Genomic DNA, 18,832 nt, shown 5'->3' with positions numbered 1-18,832 from the left:
ACCAAGTTGGTTTTCATATGTTCAAGATAACACATACACAGTCGCTCATACATTTACTTAAATGTTTCCCACGGGCTTGAAATACAGTAGGAATTCATTATTATTTTTTGAATAGATAGATGATGGTTGGATGGATGGATGGATTGATGGATGAATAAATGAATGGACACAGAAATGAGCACGTAAAGCCCCTCAAAGCATGGACTAGGCCTTGCATGTCTTTGAAATTTGCACACTGAGTACGGCACTAAGTAGGTACCAACTGTTCAGAGTATAAGAGTTTTGCCATGTTCCTGTGCTTTTGACCTTGGTGAGTTCTGTTGTTAAACTTAGCTCAGATTGTCACAAATCAGCCTTTGATTAAAATAATTGGCTCATACTGGCTCGTCCTTACTTTTGTTCTCTTCCTGAAATCCAATTATCAGAGCTATTTGCCTCAATCACTGAAAAGCAAGGTCCTTTGGTTAATGTTCCAGACTCACCTCTCACTGCTTACTCAAAACTGCTCTCTCTAACCTGCACCCCCATAATTCCACCTCACTGACTTGCCCAGCCCCGAGCACCGTTTCCCTAACTGCAGTCTTTCTTTTCTAGTATGGATTTGAAAAGGATCAGAATACATCACCCCAAAATATGCCACATTGGCATCAGGATTATTTTTAGGTGAAGGCAATTCAGAAATAGCAGACATAGGAGAAAGCTCTGCTTTCTCTATTTTTTGCCTATAAACAGGACATTAATTTCCCTTTGTAAAAGTGTTCCCCTTTCCCGTACCAGGAACAGGAAGATGATTCAGGGACTGAAGACTACTTTTATCACCAGAGATGAGATGAGTCTGCATACCATATCTTACTAAACCCTTATCCATCATGTATTTCCTAGTCTCCTTCCCACGATTTACTACCTCTAGGACCCCAAACCACCCCACCTTCCTTTGTCTAATCACTTCTCCGCAACTTACTACTCTTTGTTAAAATAGTATATCGCCCCGAAGTCTAACCACTCCTTTGGGATTTTCACTTCTTTTCCATGGACCCCCCAGGCATTATAAAAATGTTAATAAAATTTGTATGCCTCTTCTTCCATTAATCTCTTTTTTGTCAGTTTAGCTGTTGTTTTTTTTACCTTTTGCCCACTTGGGTCATTTATATAAGGAGACTCATGCTATTTATATTTTTATGAGACTTTCTTTAGTCCACGTTATGTTTTCGAAATGTATCCACATGGATGCGTGCATCTGAAGGTCACGAATTTCCCTCCTTAGCCAACACATCAGGCATATATATGCCTTCTCTCTCTAAGGTGACTGTGAATTTTGGGAGCAAGGAGTATGTTTTCTATAACAGTGCTCTTAAGGCATTCTCAGTGACATTTGTGATTTGTTCTTTGAAATTGTTAGCTGTCTTTTTAAAATATCTATACTGGAGAAGACTGAGGGGAACATATCAAGGGTTATTGAGATTTTGTACCAAGTCACCCTCCATCCCCATTGAGGCTTCAGCCAGAGAAATGGCCCTAACCCGCTCTGTGAGAGGCTTAAGTAGGATAATTACAACTCGATGTGCACCGTGTGCCCTGTGCTTTGTCAGTTCCATTACACAAATGCGCCTATGTCATTCTCAAAACAAGCCAAATGAGGAAGTTTGCTAGGGCTGCCATAACAAAGCACCCCAAATTGGGTGACTTAAATAACCGAAATTTACTGTTTCACAGTTTGGGAGGCTAGAAGTCTGAGATAAAGGTGTCAGCAGGGTTTGCTCCTCCTGAGAGAGATGAGGGAGAATCTGTTCCATGCTTCTGGTGGGTTGCTGGCCATCTTTGGCATTCTGCGGCTTCTAGATCTCTGCCTTCATCTTCACATGTGTTCTCCCTGTGTGCATATCAGAGTCCAATTCTCCCCTTTTTGTAAGGGGCCCATCCTATTTAAGTATGACCTCATCTTAACCAATTACATCTGCCATTATCACATTTCAAATAAGGTCACATTCTGAGGTACTGGGGGTTAGGATGTCAACATATAAACTTGAGTCGGGGGGGGAGACACAATTAAACCCATAATAGAAAGATTTTATTTTCTCCATTTAAAGATAAGGAAATAGGCCTAAATGATTGTGCTAACTTGCTGAAGTGGAATGGCTAGGGACCCCAGGGTCAATATGGTAACCTGGCAGCTCCGAGGTGGGAGGAAATGGAGATGGCGCAGATTCCCAGGAGCCACTGGGATGCTCTGGTGACCCAGATCATTTGTAGTCACTCCATAAAGCTGTTTAGATGGGAGGTAATGGAGTGAGCTTTGGAGTTACTCCAATCTGGCACTCACTAGCTATGTGCTCTTAAGAAAGTTATTTAAGCTCTCAGAGTCCCACTGCTTCAACTGTAAAATGAGATAATAACACCTACCTCCTGGGGTTGTGAAGATTAAAGGACACAGGACAGTGCGTGAGAAATGTAGTGATGATGAAAATTGATGCCTGTCTCCTCACCCCAGCCACAATGAATGGAGCTATGGTCCGCACAAAAATTTCCTGCATTTGGGACCATTTTTTTTTGTATGTGGTAAAAAACACATAACATAAATTTACCCTCTTGATTTTTTTTCTTCCCCTCTTAACAATTTTTAAGACCACATTTCAGTGTTAACTATATGCACATTGTTGTACCAAAGAGCTCTAGAACTTTTTCATCTTTCATGTCTGAAACTCTATACCACTGAACAACTTCCCATTTTCCTCTCCCCTAAGCCCCTGGGAACCACCATTCTGTTTGCTCTTTCTATGAATTTGACTACTTTAGATACATCACATAGTATTGGTCTTTTTGTGACTGGCTTATTTCATTTAGCATAATGTAATCAAGTTTCATCCATGTTATAACTTGTGACAGGATTTCCTTCTTTTTAAAGACTGAATAATATTCCGTTGTATGTATATGCCACATTTTCTTTATCCATTCATCCACTGATGGACATGTAGATTACTTTTACATCTTGACTATTATGAATAATGCTTCAATGAACATGGCAATGCAAGCATCAATTCAAGATCCTGCTTTCAAATTTTGGATTATATGCCCAGAAGTGAGATTGCTGGGCCATATAGTAATTTCATTTTTAATTGTTTGAGAAACCTCCATACTGTATTCCATAGCAGCTTTACCATTTTATAATCCAGGCCCATTTTAATGAATGGAATTTAGATAAGTATAGTCTTGAACCAGAAAAGTCATTTGGGTGGAAATTGGGGTGGGGGATGGTGATGGAAGAGTCAGAAAGGAGGGGAGCAAAGGAGATCTAGAGACAGGCTTCAGCTCCAGCTGCTGCTTCTCTGTATTTCTCAAGGTGGGAGGGGCACTATTGGTGTTAAGGGCTGGACAGTCCTTCCTCTTGAGCCACTGTCCCATGCATTGCAGGAAGGTTACCAAGACATTAAATATCAAGATGACTGGATAAAGAAGCTGTGGTATATTTATACAGTGGAATACTGCTCAGCCATAAAAACCAACAACATAATGCCATTTGCAGCAACGTGGATGCTCCTGGAGAATGTCATTCTAAGTGAAGTAAGCCAGAAAGACAATGAAAAATACCATATGAGATCGCTCATATGTGGAATCTAAAAAACAAACAAACAAACAAACAAAGCATAAATACAAAACAGAAACAGACTCATAGACATAGAATACTAACTTGTGGTTGCCAAGGGGGCAGAGGGTGGGAAGGGATAGACAGAATTTCAAAATTGTAGAATAGATAAACAAGATTATACTGTATAGCACAGGGAAATATATACAAGATCTAATGGTAGCTCACAGAGAAAAAAATGTGACAATGAATATATATATGTTCATGTATAACTGAAAAATTGTGCTGAACACTGGAATTTGACACAACATTGTAAAATGATTATAAATCAATAAAAAATGTTTAAAAAAAGACATTAAATATCAGACACACTCCCCAGTCATTGTGCAATCCAAAATACCCACTATTTCCAAATTCTTCCCTGAGGATGATCCCAGCCCTGGTTAAGAGTGATTGGAGGTTCCAACAGGCCCCAGGCTGCATACGCTCTTTAGGAACCCCACAGCACCCATCGCAGGGGTAAACCCACTGCTGGTGCTCAAATAGCCCTTCATGACTGACTCTAGAATTCCTCTGTACACATCCTTTCTTACAGCTGGACTTCTCCAGCCCCATTTTCCATACTCTTCCCTGGGAAAAGTGGTGTAATTTCAAAGATAAGTTAAGGGAGGAGGGGGCGGTTCTCACTCTGGAGAGTAGCACCAGTAGTCTCTTCAAAAGCACTTAGCAATACAGTGAGATACCATGACACACCTAGTAGAATGGCCAACATCCAGAACACCAAATGCTGGCAAGGATGTGGAGCAATAGGAACTTCCATTTGTTAGTGGTGGGGATCCAAAATGGTACAGCCTCTTTGGAAGACAGTTTGGCAGCTTCAGACAAAACTTAACATACTCTTTTCATACAACCAAGTAATCTGCTCCTTTTTATGTACTCAAAGGAGTAGAAAATGTACGTCCACACAAAACCCTGTTCATGGGTGTTTATATCCACTTTATTCATAATTGCCCAAACTTGGAAGCAACCAAGGTGTCCTTCAGTAGGTGAACAGATAAATAAACTGTGGTACATCCAGACAATGAAGTATTATTTAGCATTAAGAAGAAATGAGCTATCAAGCCATGAAAAGACCAGGAGGAACCTTATATGCATACCACTAAGTGAATGAAGCCAATCTGAAAAGTCTCCATTCCATATGATTCCAACTCTGATGTTCTGGAAAAGGCAAAACTATGGAGACAGTAAAAATATCAGTGGTTACCAGGGGTTGCAGGGAGGGAGGGTTAAATAGGCGAAGCACAGAGGATTTTTAGAGCAGAGAAACTACCTTGTATGAAACTATAATGGTGGATATATGTCATTATATATTTGTCCAAATCTATAGAATATACAATACCAAGAATGAACCTTGGACTAATGTAAACCTTGGACTCTGGGTGATACTGATGTATCAGTGTAGGTTCATCAGTTGTAACGAATGTGCCACTCTGATAGAGCGTTGATAATGGCAGGGGCTATACATGTGTTGGGGCAAGGGGTATATGGGAGATCTCTGTTACTTCCTCTCAATTCTCCTGTGAATCTAAAACTGCTCTAAAAGGTTAGGTCAATTAAAAGTACACTAATACGTATTTTAAAAAAAGAAGCCCTACTCAGTAAATAAAGTTGCCAGGAGTAAACACCTTGGGCCAACAACTTCCCACATCACCTCCATTTGCATCCTCTGAGCTTCTGACATCTTATAACACAGCGCAGAGGGCTGGGAAACCCCAAGTGAAGTTGCAGTATCACTCAGAGATTTGTGTTTAAACAGCCATACAGAATTTAGCACATTTTGAGTGTTTCGATATGGTGATGCCAACCACTGGTACTCATGTGACAGCTCAGTGGTTGCTCCTCCCTCTGGGAGGAACTGCTTTCTGAGTTACATTTTCTCCTTTCTTCTTTAGTGATGTCTGAAGTATCAGACTGAGTCAGTATTATGAAATGGAAGTTGTTTGAGCCAAACGAATTATCTATTTATTGGCTGTAGATTAATTGAGACAAAAGAGCCTAGATGTATGTTCAATTGGGTTTAAGTGTTGGAAAGTTTCTAATCCTCCAATGCGAGGGACTCGCAAAAGAGAAAAATGCAACTATTAGTGAAAGAAAAGCTCTATCCCTCCCAATGCCTGCTTGGCTCTAGCTAGTGGCTTGCGTTCCTTTCAGATAAATTGTCACTGAAGCAAAACTAAGGAGAAATGTGAACCCCCTCTCTTTCAACACTACCCATTGTGTTCAATTCATAAGTAAGAAAGTTAAACGCCCACCTTCCTCTTTTAGAAAATATGAAAGTTGTGGCTTTGAAATAGAATTAAGTGCTCTCAGACTTAATGCGATATCCAACCCGATCTGCAGTCCCCTTCCAAAAAAAAAAAAAAAAAATCCTTCTCCGTGGTGAAAATTACCCCACCTGGAATGCACTCTGCAAAAGGCTCACGAAGCCTATTCATATGAATGAAGCTACTTTCTCAGGGCAGAGGCGGAAGCTGCCTCCTCGGAGGGCTTAGGCAACCCGGGGAAGGAAATCGCCTCGGGGGCAGTGTGGCTGCTGGGGCTGCCTGGGCTGCGCACGCTGACTTGCCGTCTCCAAGATGCAGTATTTGGACCCTGAGGAGCTCCTGATGGATGAAGAGGATGATATTTTTAGTGAAGGTAAACACGTCTTTCTGGCATGAACCTTTCTCTGGCCTACTTTGCTTAGCTTTGGCCCGGCTTGGGTAAGGACCTTGAGGACTTTGAAAGCATCCTGGATGGGATGGTGTTGCGCGTGTCCATCTAGGCAGTACCCAAGCAGGACAAGGCAAAGCCGGGGAACCTGGGAGTTGAATGGTTCCGCCAGATACATTTTTTTTTTAATGTCATGACTTAAGATTTAGTTTATGGTAGTTTATGGTAGATATAGCACAAAATTTTCCCCTTGTCCCTCTTCTGTGCTCTCTTGTCTAACAATTTAAGGGAAGGGTGTCTGTCTCGGTGCTCAGCACACAGCGGAACCGCTGGAGTAGCAGTGCCGGGGTAGCAGGTGGATAAACAGACCAGGGACGGTTTCCATGATGCCATGGTGCTTTGAGCTGCACTACCTGTCTCTCCTTCTTTTCTCTCTCTCCTGTTGAATCTTTCCCTCTCTTGCTCTTCCTCGGACTTATTCGTCATCCCACCTCTCTCTGGGTCCCCTTTCCTTTCGCCTCTTCTTTCAGGCTGGGAGGCGGCAGCCGTCCTAGCTTGACACCCAGTGGCACCGCCTAGGTTTCCACAGGTCACGCTGTGGAGTAGGATTTGACTCTAAGGGTTGCAGTTTGAAGTGGCTAATCTTGTCGTCTACAGACATCTTGTTTAAATGCTGCCTTTGGGGTTGGGCCTTAGGCAAGAGCTTTTCAAGAATTTGAAACTGTTTAAATAAATGGTGATCTGGACTCAGGGACCTCATAAATTCGTGGGGTTTTTTATTTTTCCCCCCACAAGAATCATATCTGGTAATAAAAAAAAAAAACTCTATCAAGTAATTTTTTAAAGGAACAGTGGTAAAATTTTGTGTGATTACCCAAGTAATACAAGTTCACTGAAGACAAATGAGAGTACAGGCCAACAAAAATCCCTTGTAATCTAATCACCTAGGATGTAACCATTATCGCCGTCTTGATGTTTCTTTCCATGACTGTTCTAGCCTCTGAAAAGTTGAAAACCATAATTTGGGATTTTTTTCTTTTTATCACCATTTAAACCAGTTTAAAGAACGTCTCCTCCAGCGTCCTTGCTATTTGCCATATTCTCCAACTGTTGTCTTACCTGGGTGACAGGTATTTAGAGCTGCTCTGGCCTGAAGTTTGGTCTTAGGCTCCGTTCCTTGGCTTTTCACTTCTACTTAAAGATGTTTTCTGTTTATACCTACTTAGATGTGTACTCCCTTCAGGAATTAAAATATATTTACAACTAGGACTATAAGCCCAAATGGGACAATCTGGTAATTTTTTTTAACCAACCTTCAAAACGCCCGGCCACATTTCTTTCCCCCAAAGAGATTTTTCTTTTTACGACCGGCTACAGTGCGAAAGAGCGCCACCTATAGACGGATACAACCACCGAACTGTGGATTACCTGTGGCCCAGCTCTGAAGGCAAGATTTAAGACCTCAAAAAAGCCAGGCTTGATGAGCCTATAAGATCTCTCTCCTGAACATTCGTGATTATCAAGGTGATTATTTGAACAGCAACAGGCATAGTAAAGAGTCAAGCTGGGAGTCAGACAAGATTCAGATTCAAATTCTCATTTTGCCTCTGATTACCTATGTGACTTAAGCAAGGTAATTGCTGAACTAAACTTGTTTCCTCAGTGGTGAAATGGGACATTATACCTGTTGGGTTGTGCAGATTATCTTCATACCTGATTCGCAATATTTGCATTGTACTTCCCAGGTGATATTCTTTATACTTCCCAGACTGAGTATTCATTTAACTTAATTGCTAAAGATTAAAGAGAGAATCCTTAAGTCCAACATCCAGTGTATTTGTTTTCAGTTTTCAGAGTCATGGATCATCTTTGCCTATTAACGTGAAATCCTGTCCAGGTAGTTCCTTCATTTTAAGTACACTTGTGCAAGGTAATAATCAAGAGCTTCATCTCCAGGCTTGCGCTGCCTGGGCTTTGCACTTAATTCATTCTGTGACTTTGAGCAGGTTACTCAATCTCTCTGTGCCTCAGTTTATTCATTTATAAAGTAGAGTAAACACTCCTAGCGCAGGGTGTGTGGATGAAATGTTGTTACAGGGAAAGTGCTTAGAATAGTGCCTCAAACATGGCAAGCACTCAATAAATATTAATTCCTGCTATGGATTCAAAAAAATGGATTTATAGAATGGGTTAGAAAGTGACATAGAAAAGGAATTCTGCACAGAGTTTTTTCACATGTTTGGTTAACCTAGTATATTCAAAGTGGGACTTATTTACAGAACATCTGTTTATAAACCACTTTTCAGAGGTATCATAGAGTGGAAACAGCACTGGACAAGTTGTTAGGAATCTGACTTGTAACCCCACACCTCCTGTTACATAGCTGTAGGATCTTGGGCAAGTCCCTAAACTCGTTCAGCCTACTTCTTCATCTAAGAGTGGGGTTGATTACAGATTCTCTATGATCTCATGTAAAAAGCTGCAGCATTCAGTTACTTAATCTTTTCTGCACAGTGGCATACATCTACCTAGAAGAATTCAAGCTTGCTCTAAGTTTCCTCCATGCTTTTAGCTCACTTTAACATGCCTAAGAAAGCAGAAAGCTTTCAATCCAATGAGTTTCCTCCAACATAAAGGAAGGAAAATGCCTAGGAGCTTGTTACTAAGGCAACCATATTTCCTTGCAATGGACACATATTTAAAGGGCCATTTCCCCCTAAAGAAACACAAATTTAGAATTAGGTCCATTCAGTTAAAAGTACATATAAATGCATTCAGGTTTATGGACCACATAAAGATCTGGGAAGAAAAAAAATGAGTCATGCTCACAGTGTATTTTTTAATTGCCTGTCTGAGATCCAGTTTGCTTCAGCTATTGTTTTCTGTGATTAAAGAAAATGTTAAAGTTCATGGAATTAAGAAGCATTGGTGTTTGACTTTGCTTTTGTTTGAAGGGAGAGCTGCATATGATTAGTGAATGATTGATTTGATTACCAAGCTATTGAAAAACCAGTAATTGGAATTAGAGAGCTCCTTTCCCATTGTTGTTTCAAACTTATCAAATTAAAGTGCTTTCATCTGTTTTGTCACTGTGCCTTCTTGACAGCCAGTCTGGTGTATGTTAGTAGAAATAGCTGGATGGATAATATTAGTAATGATAACTGTAACAATTATAATGATGATAGTAATAATAATAGAAAAAAGAAAAAAAATCATCAGAGTGGAGGCCCTTGGCTGGCTTTCAAGAACAGAACAGGACTCATGTGTGGGAGGAAACAGTTCCTCAGGTGGTGGTCAGCCGGGAGGCTGGCAGCCGAAATTACTCCTTGGCACAAATTAAAGTTGCAGTTGCTTCTTTTGTTAGACCCACAAGCCCTGCCTGCCTTCGTTTTCAGCACTGCTCAGTCATCTGTTGTCAGGTGCAATGATTAGAATAGTAAAACATCACGAGTTCACAGTCATGTGTGTAAAGTATTTCTCAGGCTTATATATTCCCTGGACACTTACAGGGAAAGCTCTCACTTCTAGAAAAACTACAGGAAACCACAAAGCTTTTGCTAGACCGTCCAATGTTGTGGTACAATGCAACATAGCATAAGGTGACTTCTCCTGTCCGAGGTTACCGTCTCTAGGAAAGTAGTTTCAAACTCCCCAAAGGGGAGAGCTCTCCCAGATGGAGATGTACCGGCAAAAGGAAGTCCACTCAACCATTAGATGCTTGTCACTCTTAGAGACTAAATGATGCTTAGGAAAAAAACGCCACACATTTTTGAACCAAACCTCTCCTTTCCCCAAGCCAGGTAAGTAAGCCTTTTTTCCCTTTCAGAGGGAACTTCAGTTATGAGAGAGCAAGAAAATTGCAAAAGGTTTATCAAAAAAAGAATTGTAAGAATAGATGCCCATTTGTGTCTTTCTGTGTAAACTGCTGATGAAACTAAGGTAGATTTTTTTAAATAGGAGGGAAGGAAGGAAGGAGGGTAGGAGGGAAGGAAGGGAGATTAAATTTTGTTGAAAACCAGTAAATCCCAAAAGTTCAGACTGGCCAAGTCATACCCTTTATGGAAAAAATGTTGAGAAATAGAACATAAAAGCGTATGTGCCTTGGCTAGAAAGAGTTGGACCTTTTTGTTTCATTATACCACATATTACATCATATAAATATAATAATTGTTATTGGACTATGTTGATACTTTCTCAAAAACATCACTCTCCAAGGGTCTCAAGTAGACCCAATAATGGGATTGGAGAAGGGGCAGGAAGGGGATGCCCTCGTCTCCTGTGCAGAAAGAAGTTGGTTACTCTTTGCTTTCACAATTTGCCAAGATTGCTTGGATCAGTTTCCATCCCTGGAATCCTGGATAAATGCTTTGGTTGGAAGTCATTTTCCCTCCTTCATCTGTCACAGGATCTGGAGCAGACACAGACCTCCCCACAATAATCCATGCCTGTGTGACCTATGCTTTGGATTACTGCAAAGCATTCCCTTCCCATAGATGTCTAGGAAGCTTTCTTTGACTGGTGCCAAAGAGATGGTGTCACGTCAGGGGCACAAACTAAAATAGCACATTGCACTAAAGCTATGCAAGCTGTCTTGGCCACCAGTTCACCCCCCTGATTTACGGCCCCCAGTGACCTCAGAGTGACCTATTTAGATCAGGCCAAAGCCAAAAGGGGTCCAGTATTACAAATAAAGCATTTTAAATGCTTATTTAATATCTCTAGAAGCAGCCAGTGAAGTCTTTTTAGGAATGGTATGAGATAGCCTTGAGTATATCTTCCATAGGACTTAAGTTGAAAACTACAAATATATACGTACCTATTATAGGTACGGGGGAAAAAGGTTAAAAATAAAAAAGAAAGAAATGTGTAGTTGTTATGACCAAAGCAGTGAAATAAATTGGGAGTTTTTCCCTTCCTCTTTGATAGAAATTACTTCACTTACTGAAGTCAACACGTTTATTAGAGAGATGTGATTTACCTGGTTACCTCTGCCTCAGGTGTTTTACTGTGCTTTGTAAGTATCAGCTTATGCAACTTCTCACTTATTTTTGGATGGCTAAACTTTGTCTATTGATTGTTTGACAAACAGCTGTGATGTTTAGTGAATATGTTTACAATTCAGTTGGCTTTTTTGGGAGAGATCTTAAAAAAAGGAAAAGGTTATTTTTTTAATTGAAGTATAGTTGATTTACAATGTTGTATTAGTTTTGGTGTACAGTATAATGATTCAGTTGTATATGTATTATTTTTCATATTCTTTCTCTTTATAGGTTATTATAAGTTATTGAATATAGTTCCCTGTACTATACAGTAGAACCTTGTTATTTATCTATTCTGTACATAGTAGTTTGTATCTGCTAATCCCAAACTCCTAATTTATCCCTCCCTGCCCACCTTTGGTAACCATAAGTTTGTTTTCTATGTCTGTGAGTCTCTTTCTGTTTTGTAAATAAGTTCATTTGTGTCATTTTTTTTAGATTCCACATATAAGTGATATCATATGATATTTGTCTTTCTCTTACTTCACTTACTATGATAATCTCTAGGACCATCCATATTGCTGCAAATGGCATTATTTCATTCTTTTTTATGGCTGAGTAGTATTCCATCATGTGTGTGTATACATATACACCACATCGTCTTTATCCATTCCATCTGTCAATGGACATTTAGGTTGCTTCCATGTCTTGGCTATTGTAAATAGTGCTGCTCTGAACGTTGGGGTGCATGTATATTTTGAACTAGACTTTTCTCCAGATATATGCCTAGGAGTGAGATTGCTGGATCATATGGTAACTCTATTTTTAGTTTTTTGAGGAACCTCCATACTGTTTTCCATAGTGGCTTCACCAAATTACTTTCCCACCAACAGCGCAGGAGGATTCCAGTTTCTCCACACTCCCTCTAGCATTTATTGTTAGTGAAATTTTTCATGATGGCCATTCTGACCAATGTGAGGTGATACCTCATATTAGTTTTGGTTTGCAAGGAAAAGGTATTTGTTCAGTCAAACTGACTTAACTATATCAAATACCAGAAGGGCACAGAAGAGTTGGAGAGGAAGGAGAAAAAAAATAGTGACTAGTCCTAGCACGTAAAAATGGAGAGAAGAAAATGAAACAACAGTGCAGGTGCTGGTGGGACACTGAACACTCCTTGACAATATGTTCAGGCTGGACTGGGGAGCCTGAAATTTGGATCTGTCTGGCTGACAGAGGGGGTGATGATTCCATAGCATGTGTATACTCCAGAGTGAAGGAGGGATTTGTCAGGAATCCAAAGTGTCCAATCCTTGTTGACAGACAAACCAAGTCATTTAAGATGAAAAACCACTTCACTTTGTGCCGTGTAGACAGAGCGTATGTTATCACTCACCAAGAATTCCCCTTCAAGAAAAAAAGAACAATTTACTCGATCATTTTTAGATATTTTTAACAGTAAGATTTTTGACATACGCTGGGATAACAATCAAAAGGTAGGTATAATGGCCAGTTTCACTCCAGAAGGCAAATTAATGGTAATTTATGTTATCAGCATTCTTTCACGTGTGGACTTTCCATATCTTACACTTTTTCGTTCCTCAACTTGTTTAACAGATGCTTCAGGCAGAAGAGACTTAAAGATCAATGATGGATACACAGTAAAAATTTTAGACATTAAAATGTAAAAGTGAGGGAAATGTGAACTTTTGGCAGAGTGAGGTGTCTATTTTCCCAACTGATGGAGAGAGAAAACACTGTGTCAAGCTTTGTAAAGATTGTCGTTAATAGATAACCTAGTAAACAAAGAAAAGATCTCGAGGGTATTTCATCATCTGCTGTATTAGGAGGCTTAACCCTAGGAAATCATTATTTCTAAATAAAGAGAAGAAAGAACAAGTTGCTGCCTTCTGGAAAGTGACGAGGTTAGGGTGCCATCTTTTCACTGCAAATCTTTCTTTCTTAGTCTTTGGATCATTGGGAGTTAAAAGTTTAAATATTTATACTACACAACTCAAACAGCAACAGGGGAACACTGGCTGGTCCCTTCTCTTCCCTTATGTCATTCTAACCTGTCTATTCAGTGTAAGAAGTAATGAGTCAAAAAACAGGAAGAAAATAACTTGACTTTCAGATCACAAAGTGAGTCAGCTGGCTGAGCAGTTGAAGATAACTTGTTTTCTCTCTGTAACTTGGCATTTAGGAGACTCTGAGAGGGAATAAATATGAAAACATGTCCTATGGTGGCATTCTTCTTTCTATTTATAACAGCACAATGAAATGATGGAATGGCATTTGAAGAATCAAATATATGACTTATGGAAGGCACTTTTAACTGCTTCCAGATAAATCACATGACTGAAATATTAGGAAAAACAAACTCTTCTTCAACTTCTGGTTTATATTCTGAGGGTACTATGGATGTCTTGAAGGTGGAACATGCCTCAGCCACCTATTAATCTCCACTAGCATCTCTAAAGACTGAAAAATAAATAAGAATTCAAAGTCTTCACATAAGGCATGATAGAAAGCTTTTTCAGAAAATGTCGCTATTTTGAATGATCTGTACTCTACAATCTGAGTGAAAAGTCGTATGCTTGCTCTGCAAAGAGCTTCCATTTTCTGGCCAGATTGCTGTACTAAGTAAGTACTGTGAGTACAAAAATTCTAGAACCACCCATGTTTGTAAATCTTTGATTTTTACCATTTGGACTTCCAAACTGGGGGAAGGTAGCATAGCAGAAAGAGTGAAATATTTGAATTCAAAAGACCTAATTCAGTTTACTAGTGGTTTGACTTTAAGCAAGTTACCTAACTCTTTGGAAATTTCGCTTTCCTTCTTCCCCGTGATAACTACGGTGATGATGATGATGATGGGGTGGTGGTGGTGAAGGTGGAGGTGGCGGAGGCTGTAGCAGTGGCGATGGTGATGTGCTGAAGATGATGATGGTAGTGGTGATGGTGATGTAATGAAGATAATATGGTGGTGGCAGACACCTCCCCCCAGAATTGCTGTGAAGTTAAAGGAGATAATGTATGAGATAATGGAAAACCATTAAGGGCTTACTATATAAATGTCAGTTATTTTTCAATTGTGATTTTCTCAGCTGTCCCAGCCTCCCGAATCTATATACAGTTCCCCTCTTCTACTTTTGGCCTGTGCTTAACGAAGACACAAGCTGCTGAGAGCAGAGCTATTGAGACTGCTCACTTCGGATGCTTTCCTGGGAATAAAGAGGTGCGTCTGGCTCATGAATTAACAAGCCTGCCTGCTACCTAATCTCCACCACGTGACCAAGGCAGGACTCAGAATAACCCCTTTGCTTGGCACAGAATAAGTACATGATTTCCTACCCCTCCTTTTTTTTTTTCTTTTCTTTAATCAGTCTGGTCTCCCTCTGAAAATTCTTTGAATGCTAAAAAGCTTTGGCAGTTTTCTTGTGGCGAGAGTCCCCTTGCCTTGGTCAGGAACACTGGAGGTGAAGAATCGTATCTTTAACAATACTCAGGCCTTTTTCCTGGGTAAATATTTACTTGCAGTAAACATACCACAATTACTGCCTCCCCATCGCTGCTTTCCGGACTTTTTAAAAAGTAATCTGAGAAAGGCCGGGCTTTCAATATTTGTTAAACCGTTTCTAATTTAAAGATAACACTCACTGAAGTTTGAATTATATATATGTTAACAGCATTTTAGGGCAGTCATTAAGATTTTTTGAAGTTATTTTATACTTGCTTTATTTGTTTTTGTTTTTGTTTTTTCGGTTTCATATTCTTTTTCATTAAAGGTTATTACAAGATATTGAATATAGTTCCCTGTGCTATACAGAATTTGTTTTTTTAATCTATTTTTATACATAGTGGTTAACCTTTGCAAATCTCAAACCCCCAATTTATCCCCTCCCACCCCCTTTCCCCCCATAACTATAAGTTTATTTATTATGTCTGCGAGTCGGACAGTCATTAAGATTTTAAACAAAGCCTCTACAATGTCCCCTTTAGTGATTTTTGCTTCGTTTTTATTTCCATTTCTTTTTAAATATTTTCAATGGTAAAACCTGGAGGAAATTTTGGTCATCGGTTTGTATCTGTGTGTAAATATATTCACGTGTACACATGTTTATAGGAGGACAAACATGAGTTCAGTTGCTTAATAATAACACTACAGAGGACAAAGAAGGAGTTAGTAGGATCTACCCGCTGTGAATTAATCATCCAGTATTTATTGATCACCACTCAGTAAAAGTTAGGACCAGGACACATAACTGGTCAGTTAGGTGGGAACTGGTACCAGCTGTAGCAGGGTAGATGAGGAAGAGATCAACCCCGACCCTCCTCACTCCTGGAAAGACAACTGCTGGTGGGTCAGAAGTATCATCTTCTGTATGAGAAAAGACAACACAGCTTGTCGCTTACAGCATGGACTACAGTGCAGAGGACAGAAAAAAGCCCTGCGTGTCTTCCTAACATGAATGATACGCCCAAAAGATGGAAGTTTGTGCCTTTATAACCTACCAGGCAGTGCAGAGAAGTGCACCTCACAGGTCAGTAGCTCACTACTCACCTCTTGGCCTGCGCAGAAGCTGGCAAACCATGGTCTGCAGGCCAAACCCAGCCCACTGCCTGTTTTTGTACAGCCTGCAAGATAAGAATGGTTTTTACAGGTGAACATTTGCCATCGATTTGATGATACGGAATATTGACCTTGAACTCCAATTAAGCAAGACGTTATCCCAAAGAAAAAGAATTCCATTCCTCTCAGCAGACTAGTATTACAAAAGAAAAAAAAAAAAAAAGAAAAGAAAAAGAAAGAAAAGTGCTCAATTATTATTACATTTTGAATTTTGTCCATTAAAAAATGTGAAATTTTGTTTTCTCTCTTGTTATATGTAAGTACATAATTTCCTCAGTTTTAAACTTGTGGCCCCCAAAGCCTAAAATAGTTACTATCTGGCTCTTTACAGAAAAAGCCTGCTGACCCCTGGTTTAGGTCATCAAGTTCCAGTCATTTTGTCTCTTAAGGTCATTGAGAGTTTCTTAACCATCTCTCCCACTAACTTGTCCTCTTTGCATGTCTGCTGGGAAGGTCTTATCATTTTTAAATCTCCTTTTAAGAGGGGTTTTATCCTGTCTGATTGTTACTTAAGTATTCTTTTAAGAGAATACATGTTCCCATATTACAGTGCTCTGAAATACAAACTGGTAGGATGATGAAAAATTAACAAAACTAAGACAGAATGTGCTGAGTGGGGGGGGGGGAGAGAAGGCAGAATCACACAGGGAAGACACACAGGAGGACCAAGACCCTGTTCTCCCAGCCCATCAGTGAATTAGGGGAAAGAAGGTAGCACACAGGAAGTCTCCAGGGTCCTTCACTTACACCTCAGTATCACTGCAAGGCACTCTCCTCATTTGATTCTTTGGGTTCTTTGTCTCTGCGATCTGAGGCCCTTAGACCCCCTTGTAAGAAACAATTGATGCACGAGCATGACTCGAAGCTGTCTTCTTGGCTTTTCCACACACACACCACTCCAAGTCTCCCAATTCACCAAGGAGTGATGGTGCCAGACCTCGCATGCATCTGCCAAAGAAACTACAAATTGGAAATATATCACCTTTACTTTGGAGATTACACGGGATTTGCAAAGCTTTGATGATTCCCAAAACAGTGCTGGCTCTCGCCCATGGCTCTCTGTCTGTAAGGCAGACCAGCGGGTGTCCACCCGGCCTGCATGTTAATTCGAAGACAAGGAAGCCTTTTCAAAATAGGGACGAAGGAGAGAGCGAAAAGTGCTGGCCACACGCACCCTTGCACATTCGGTGGGGGCCGCGCGGCTCCTGGTTGCTAAGCATTGGAAGGAGCCGGAATGTTTAGGGCTGTTAGGCATCTCTGAGCAGTTCTAACTTGCTGGAAGGGAAAAATATCTTTCTATTAAAAAGACTTCGGGAGCCATTGTGCACTGTCAGAATATAAAATGGTGCAGCCACTGTGGAAAATTGTTTGCAGCTCCTCAAAAAATTAGAAGTAGAATTAACGTATGATCTAGCAATTCCAATTCTGGGCATATACCCAAAAGAACTGAAAGCAAGTTCTTGAAGAGATATTTGTGCATTCACGTTCATAGTAGCATTATTCATAATACTCGAAGTGTAGAAATAATACAAGTGCCATCAGTGGATAAATGGGTAAACAAAATACGGTCTGTACATGCAGTGGAATATTGAATTATTCAGCCTTAAAAAGGAAGTAAATTCTGACTCATGCTACAACGTGGATCAACCTTGAGGACATTAAGCTAGGTGAAATAGCCAGTCACAAAAAGATGAATACTGTATGAGTCCACGTATATGAGGCTAGAGTAGTCAAATTCATAGAGATAGAAAATGGTATGCTGATGGCCAGGGGTTGGGCAGAGGGAGAAATGGGAGGGGTTGTTGTTTAATGGATATAGCTTCAGTTTTCAGTTTTACAAGATGAAGAGTTCTGGGACTTGATTGCACAACCATGTGAATGTACTTAACACCACTAAACTGTACACTTACAAAGGACTGGGGGGAGGGTGCAGCTCAGTGGTAGAGCACATGCTTAGCAGGCAAGAGGTCCTGGGTTCCATCCCTAGTACCTCCATTAAAATAATTAATTAATTAATTAAACCAACCAACCTCATTGCACCCCCTAAGAAAACAACAAACAAACAAACAAAAATAATTAAGATGGATGAGAGAGATAAATTAGAAGTTTGGGATTTGCAGATACAAACTACTGTGTATAAAATAGATCAATGACAAGGTCCTACTGTACAGCACAGGGAACTATATTCAATATCTTGTAATAAATTAAAATGGAAAAGAAAAAATGATTAAGATGGTAAATCTTACATTATATGTATTATAGTTACACATACATACATAACATATATATTTCCACATTAAAAAAAAGAAAAAGAGTGAGGATGGGTACAGCCAAAAATAAGAAAGAACCAGGCAGTTCCTGAAAGTCTGCAAAACTTTTCCTTGAGTCATGTAAATGTAACAGCAGGGAACTGAACTTCCATGTGAGATAGAAATGTTTCCAGAAACTGATTCTGACCTTGGCCAAGCATATCTGATGCAATCATAGAAAGACTGTGTTCTTCGTAACAGAATGTGTAAGAGTTGGGTATGGGAATTCTTCCTACCGATGTCTGCCTAGCTGGGAGTCAGTTTTAGAATCTCTCCGTAAAAATTTTGAGACTAGCACTTACTGAGGCTCCTCTAGACAGGAGTAGCATAATTAACACATGCAGCCCCCTCAGGAGCTCATGAACTATATGGGGATGTGAGATGTATTTTTTCATTCATTTAAAGACTATCTGTTGAAGATCTACTGTGTGCTAGATTCAGTTCTCCTCGGCTCTCAGGATCAGCAGTGAATACAGCACAGCCTCAACCCTTGTGAAGTTAATGTTGTAGTGGAGGGAGCCAGACAGTAGACAAAGAAGTGAAAATCTGAGGTGTCAGATGGCGAGAAATGTTATGGAGAAAACGTAAGGGTGGGTAAGAAGAGAGCACAGTGGTCACG

At 40.0% G+C, this 18,832-nt stretch overlaps 1 protein-coding gene across 6 annotated transcripts in view; it reads left to right on the top strand.

Annotated features, from left to right (window-relative positions):
* Positions 1–18,832, top strand: part of RIPOR2 (RHO family interacting cell polarization regulator 2) — a 178,251-nt gene that overhangs the window by 71,340 nt on the left and 88,079 nt on the right. The window contains exon 1 of one of the 6 annotated variants that reach the window (XM_045509560.2): positions 6,125–6,277. The exons of the other annotated variants lie outside the window; for them this stretch is intronic. Coding sequence (XP_045365516.1) covers positions 6,217–6,277 — 61 coding nt within the window. The 5' untranslated portion in view covers positions 6,125–6,216. Of the gene's footprint in view, positions 1–6,124; positions 6,278–18,832 lie in introns of those variants that run through there. 6 annotated transcript variants of the gene reach the window in all.

Source organism: Camelus bactrianus, chromosome 20 (assembly GCF_048773025.1).
Source record: "Camelus bactrianus isolate YW-2024 breed Bactrian camel chromosome 20, ASM4877302v1, whole genome shotgun sequence".
Taxonomy (NCBI): domain Eukaryota; kingdom Metazoa; phylum Chordata; class Mammalia; order Artiodactyla; family Camelidae; genus Camelus; species Camelus bactrianus.
The sequence above is the reverse complement of the archived record's forward strand: the minus strand, read 5'-3'. Positions and strand labels throughout refer to the sequence as shown.